At 32.9% G+C, this 6,435-nt stretch overlaps 1 protein-coding gene across 1 annotated transcript; it reads left to right on the top strand.

The window, feature by feature from the left end:
* Positions 1-1,194: 1,194 nt before the first annotated feature.
* LOC145107539 (rac-like GTP-binding protein ARAC3) lies at positions 1,195-4,145 on the top strand. Its single transcript, XM_079044442.1, has 8 exons — positions 1,195-1,307; positions 1,434-1,694; positions 2,370-2,457; positions 2,543-2,652; positions 3,058-3,121; positions 3,475-3,539; positions 3,649-3,714; positions 3,820-4,145. The coding sequence occupies exons 2-8, from the start codon at positions 1,596-1,598 to the stop codon at positions 3,922-3,924; spliced, it is 597 nt and encodes a 198-aa protein (XP_078900568.1). The 5' UTR covers positions 1,195-1,307; positions 1,434-1,595; the 3' UTR covers positions 3,925-4,145.
* The last annotated feature ends 2,290 nt before the right edge of the window (positions 4,146-6,435 follow it).

Below are 6,435 nucleotides of genomic sequence, written 5' to 3'. Positions count from 1 at the left end.
CCGTCATGTCTCGAGTTCAGTTTGGGTGCTTGGAAAGAGAAAAACTTCGGCATGCCGAATCACCTTAGCTAAGGTGCTGTTTGTTTTTTCGAAGTGAAAATTCATGAAGTCTGCAGACAACCTCTGCAACCCTCTACAACAGAAGAGGTGGACCAAACGGTTGCAACTTGTAATAAGAAGCATGTTTGTTTTTTAACATCTGCAGTAAACTGAAATTTAAATAAAGTAATTTTATAAACTGAAAATAGTTGTCAACACCGAAATTTTAATAATTCTAGTCTTAAAACATTAAAAGAATACTAAAAAAATATGTAAAAAAACAAAATATAAAATTTCTAAAAAAAATCTAAAAAAATATAAAAGAAGCTATCAGTTTTATTCTAGAAAAAAACGAATTTTAAAAAACATAAAAAAGAAAATAATAAAAAAAATTAAGAAAATATTGCAAACGATGTCTACAAAGTTCGTAAAAAAATTACACATGTTAAAAAATATACAACCGAAACTGAAAATATTATTAACAGATCAATAAAAAAATTAAAAAATTTAAACTTTTCTAAAAAAAAAATCAAGTTATAAAAAATTATGGAAACTATAAAAAGAAATTGTATCTAATCCACAAATCAAAGTTTAAAAAAAAAATCAACGATTGAAAAAAATATCAAAATTTTTAAAAAAAAAGTTATACCGAAATTCTAAAAAAACCATTTGGAAGCTATAAAGAAGTTTGAAAAGACAAGTCAAATGCTGCGCCGCACAAAACACACGCAGGTATTTTGTAGTGTGAAGTATTTTATAAAACAAACTGCTGCGAGAAAGCAAATGATGTGCGTGTGTTGCGCCGCACAACAAAAATGATCTGAAAAGATTTTTTGAAAAAAACAAACAATATCTACGCGCTCCTTTTAGTTTTGGTGCCATGTCCAACCCGAGTCCATGACCCAACAAGAGGCCCACTTCGAGTGTTGGGACCCACAACTATCATATAATTAAAATATGACTGCTATTATATGTAATCCCTTACTTATATAAATCGTCATATCATTGGCTACATAAGACATTGGAGACCAGTAGAATACAAATATAATTTCCCTTAAATATATTAGCCGTTCAAAACACAGAATTATGTTAAACATTAATTTCAACTGTTAAAAAGGTGGCCCTCGATAACTTGGAATTAAAGGGATTTGAAAAGGATTGAAATCAAGCGTTTGTAGTTTTATAGCTGTCCCAACCCAACAAAGTTCCTCCCGCAATTCTCTTTTCCTTTTCCTTGCCCTTCTCATTCTCTCCTCACAGAGACAGAGGTGCTTCCCATTTATCCTCCTTACAAGAACACACACACTGACACACACACACACACACACACTGACACACACACGCACATCTGGAGAATCTGTTAAATGCGTGCTAATTTGGATTCTTTTGTGCAGTTTATGTGTAAAATCATTCTAGGGTTTTCATTTTCGAGGGAAGATTTGACGCCCTTTGACTTGAAATCTTGAGGAGAAAGAAGCTAATCAAAGCAAAAGGGGAATCGTTGGATTCGGTCGTCGGAGGTCAAATCCGAGCTCCGGTCGCCGGAAGAAACAAGAATGAGCGCCTCTCGGTTCATAAAGTGTGTGACAGTCGGCGACGGAGCTGTTGGAAAGACTTGTATGCTCATTTCTTACACCAGCAACACGTTCCCCACTGTAAAGTCAATTCAACTCAACTCTCTTTCAAATTTATTCATTAAATTTCTTTCAATCTACTACTATATTTATTCTTTCATCTCATTCCGGTTTAATTTTTCCTCTTACATTCATCTATCCGATTGATTTAATCCGAAACCAAATTGAGTTTTTCTGTAAACAACAGTCCCCAGTTTGATTTTCTCAAATCTATATCTCGTTCTTGTTCTAATTCGTAGGGTTCTTTGCCTGTTCTTTGTAGTTTTTCTTTTCTCCCCCAAATTCAAGTCGTATATATTTCTTTCTTTAAAAATTAAAAAGAATGTGGATATTATCTTTTTCCATCTCCGTAATTTCAGCTTTAATTTTTCTTTCTAACTGTTTCTCCGATTATTATAACCATAAAACATGAGTTTTTAATGTATTCATCTGATTTTCTTGAATTCTAAAGTTTGTATTCTCATCTCCCATTTATGAAATAAAAAAAATACTGTCTTGTTTTCTTTTTGGTGAAGCATAGAAAAGAAAAAAAAATGTGGGATTTGAGTAAAAATGTGTTTCTCATGAGCATATTTTTCTTCATAAAGAAACAACACACAAAACACAAGCCCCTCATTCTCATAATCCCATTAATAACGTGAATAATAATTTCTCACCTGAAACTTATTAGATTCTCATTTTTTTTTATGTATACAGGATTATGTGCCAACGGTTTTTGACAATTTTAGTGCAAATGTTGTGGTTGATGGGAGCACTGTTAATCTTGGATTGTGGGATACTGCAGGTTAGTTTTTTTTTTTCATAAAAATTGGAATTATTAATTTTGTTTTTTAATTTTTTGTTTAAGAAAATGTTATTGGTTGGAATAGGTCAAGAAGATTACAATAGATTGAGACCTTTGAGTTATCGTGGAGCTGATGTCTTTATACTTGCGTTTTCTCTCATTAGCAAGGCTAGCTATGAAAACGTCTCTAAAAAGGTTATTTTGGTCTTTTCACTAATGCATTATGCATCCATCTTCTGTAACTGTTTATCTTTTTTTCAATCAAGTGTTGTTTGTTTGGATAAAGTGCTATTTGGATAAATGATGTCTAAAAGATATTTGAGAAAACGACAACGAGGGCAAATTTGTAAAAGTTAGGACTTATATTATATATATATATATATATATATATATATATATATATATATATATATCAATGAGTTAAAGAGATTATAAATTCCAAAAAGAGAGAGATGCATAATGCATTTGATGATATAAGTTATGATTTCACATATTTAAGGGTGGCTTTTGTCATATGTGTGTGGCAGTGGGGAAAATTACTAAAAAGACCCTTAATACTAATTATTGTATTTCTTTGGTGTTTTTGTTTTCTTTATTCAGTGGATTCCTGAATTGAGGCATTATGCACCTGGAGTTCCAATAATCCTTGTTGGAACAAAGCTAGGTTAGATTCTTCTATTCTATTTTTACACTAAATTAATTGCAGTTATGATATTTATTTATCTACAATTTTTTTTTTATTATTTTTTTTCAATCCATGTTTATATATGAAATCTTGTGTTACATGCAAAAAAACAGCAATGTACTTTTGTTGATTTGTTAGTTATAGCATCCTACTTTCATTTCTTCATTTTTATAGTATTGTTTTTTAAAAAACCTACCAAATTATAGCAATATCATCTTCATTGGTATAAAGGGGTAGATTTGTCAAACTATAAAAGAAAATTGAAACCACATTTTTTTAATAACATTTTTTTTTGGGAAGTACAAATGTTATTTTTAATTTGTTTCTTGTAGATCTTCGTGATGATAAACAGTTTTTTACTGATCATCCTGGTGCAGTTCCAATTACAACAGCTCAGGTACATAATTCAGCACAATATATATATATATATATATATATATATATATATATATATATATTATTTTTCTACTTATCTACTTTCTATAGTGATTAAGTCATTTTAACAGGGAGAAGAGTTGAAGAAGCTAATTGGTGCTCCTTCTTACATAGAGTGTAGCTCAAAAACACAGCAGGTGACATTTCATTAAAAAAAAAAACATTAATAATCGACTTAATGTAGAAAGCTTTTTTTCTATTACTTTGTGTTTTAAATTTTTTTTTTTATTTTTTTTATACAGAATGTGAAGGCTGTTTTCGATGCAGCTATTAAAGTGGTTCTGCAGCCACCAAAACAAAAGAAGAAAAAGAAGGCAAAGGGTCAAAAGGGGTGCTCCATATTATGAGAGAAGTCAAGTCAACCATGTGGTGGTGCTAATTACCTTTCTACCCTTTTTCTTAAAGTACCTGCTGATAAATTGCTCACTTTTGCTTTCTGTCTTAAGAAAAACAAAAATATGTTGTGTTGTGCCAAATATCAAGTAGATTCGACTTTGGACAAGTTTGTAAGCGCATATCATATGTATATTGTTTAACACCAAATAGTTGAGTGAGGCTATTTTGGGTATTTGTAGTTTGCTTTATTTTGGATGAAATTAATCATCGTATGGTTCTTGTAACCCTAATTATTTGGTACCATTTTTTTTTTAAAAACCTTATTCTTCTATTTCTTTTCACTTTTTAGATTTTGGATTTTTTTAAGAGCAATTTTCATGTACTTTGAAATTGTTATTACTTTATGATTTAAAAGATCTTAAACCAAGATTTGTTAAGTTGTATCAGAACTTTAGTGTTATGTGTTGAAGTCTATAAATCGTTTTCAAAATTGGGACAAGATAGAAACCCAAAAATCAAAAACAATATATGGATAAGTCTTCCACATTCTTTAAAATCTGATTTTGAATACAAAGACCAAACAAAGAAGAATGTAATACCAATAAATGAATTTGAGATCAGATGTTTTGAAATTTGAAGTTATTAATCTATTTAGTCCTTTCTTTTTGAAATCAAAAATTATAAGGATCTACTCTAATAAATGAATGTTTTTTTTGTCACATGTCGCACTCTTATTCAATTTGCCAATTGTCATTTTTTTTGTTATTTTGAATTAAATTTTTTTCCACATTTTATTTTATTAGTTTTTTTATTTTATTAAATTTCACATAATATTTTAATTTAATAGTTGCAATAAATGTAATAATAAATGGATGTCAATTTCATTAATAAACTTACTTTTTGATTTCAAAATTCCTAAAATTAAAGTTTTGTTTCTTTTATTTATTTAAATTTAAAAGATAAAAAACATTTCCATTATAATAATTTATTATTTTTCTTATTTTCTTATAAATTCAAAATTCTCAAATATTTTGACTTATATATATATAAATTAACCAATGTAATACATGAGTCTCACAACTAATTGAATATTTATCTAAACTGTTGACGCGGACTAAAAGTGTAATACAATAATAGTAAGCAATTATAGTTTATAATTGGAGTATATGGTAATTATTTTGGATTATTATTATTATAAGGTATATAAGGATGTCAAAAACACCGGTTTTTACGGCTTTTAACTTCTCCATTCTTCAGTCTCGAGGGTGTTTTATTAAGTTTATTTAAAAAACTTTTTGACTTATTACTGCTCTACACATGTATAACCAAAAATAATGTTTGGATAACAACTTTTTTTAAAATAGACACAACTGTGACATCCCCATTTTTCACGGCCAGAAAAGACTGATTTTGTTTATGCTTTATAAAATTCAGAGTACCTCTTTTAATAAAAATGTTGCGGAATTTGTTCCCATGAGACGAGGTATCCCATGTGATAGCATATGCATCGAGGCAGCTGAAGCCTCATGAGACGAGGTATCCCACCCACGATCTGGAGTTGGGGGCAGTGGTGTTCGCCCTCAAGATCTGGCGTCACTATCTGTATGGGGTTCGGTGTACCATATACACGGACCACAAGAGTTTGAAGTATCTGATGGATCAGCCCAACCTGAATATGCGCCAGAGGAGATGGTTGGTTGTGGTAAAGGATTACGATTGTGAGATCCTATACCACCCGGGCAAAGCTAATGTTGTAGCTGATTCGAGACACTTGTATGCGATTGACGGTGATGACTCCGGTGTTGGACACCATTCGGGAGGCCCAGGCAGAGGCCGTGATACCAGAGAACCGCAAGAGGGAGCGGGTGATTGGGCAGGTGTCTGAGTTCGTTACCGATAGCCGAGGGCTGATGACCTTTCAAGGTCGGATTTGGGTGCCGTATACAGGAGGGACACGTACCATTTTGATGGAGGAGGCGCACAGATCGAGGTTCTCGATCCATCCCGGAGCCACTAAGATGTATTTGGATCTGAAGAGAGACTATTGGTGGCCCTGTATGAAGAGGGATGCTGCGTGGTTCGTTGAGAGGTGCTTGACCTGTCGCCGGGTTAAGGCCGAGCACCAGCGTCCGCATGGCAAGTTGCAGCCACTTGAGGTTCCCTTGTGGAAGTGGGAACAGATTTCTATGGATTTTATCACCAAATTGCCGAGGACCGCGAGGGGCGTCGATGCAATTTGGGTGATCGTTGACCGGCTGACGAAGAGCGCTCACTTCCTTGCCATCAGTGAGAGATCTTCCGCAGAGAGGCTGGCCGAGTTGTATGTGAGAGAGGTGGTATCGCGTCATGGAGTACCAATCTCGATTGTGTCAGATCGAGATGTACGTTTCACTTCCAGGTTCTGGAAGAAGTTCCATGAGGATTTGGGTACGAGGTTGCATTTCAGTACCGCCTACCACCCACAGACGGACGGACAGAGTGAGCGGACGATTCAGACGCTCGAGGATATGCTTCGAGTATGT

The sequence above is a fragment of the Lactuca virosa genome, chromosome 4 (genome assembly GCF_052849685.1).
Source record: "Lactuca virosa cultivar CGN04683 chromosome 4, Lactuca_virosa_CGN04683_v6, whole genome shotgun sequence".
NCBI classification, from domain to species: domain Eukaryota; kingdom Viridiplantae; phylum Streptophyta; class Magnoliopsida; order Asterales; family Asteraceae; genus Lactuca; species Lactuca virosa.
The sequence above is the reverse complement of the archived record's forward strand: the minus strand, read 5'-3'. Positions and strand labels throughout refer to the sequence as shown.

Coding starts and splice junctions, on each gene's coding strand:
- LOC145107539 (XM_079044442.1), top strand. CDS start 1,596: ATGAGCGCCTCTCGGTTCATAAAGTGTGTGACAGTCGGCGACGGAGCT. Junction 2,458..2,542: donor TGGATTGTGGGATACTGCAG/GTTAGTTTTTTT, acceptor TGGTTGGAATAG/GTCAAGAAGATTACAATAGA. Junction 3,122..3,474: donor CCTTGTTGGAACAAAGCTAG/GTTAGATTCTTC, acceptor TGTTTCTTGTAG/ATCTTCGTGATGATAAACAG.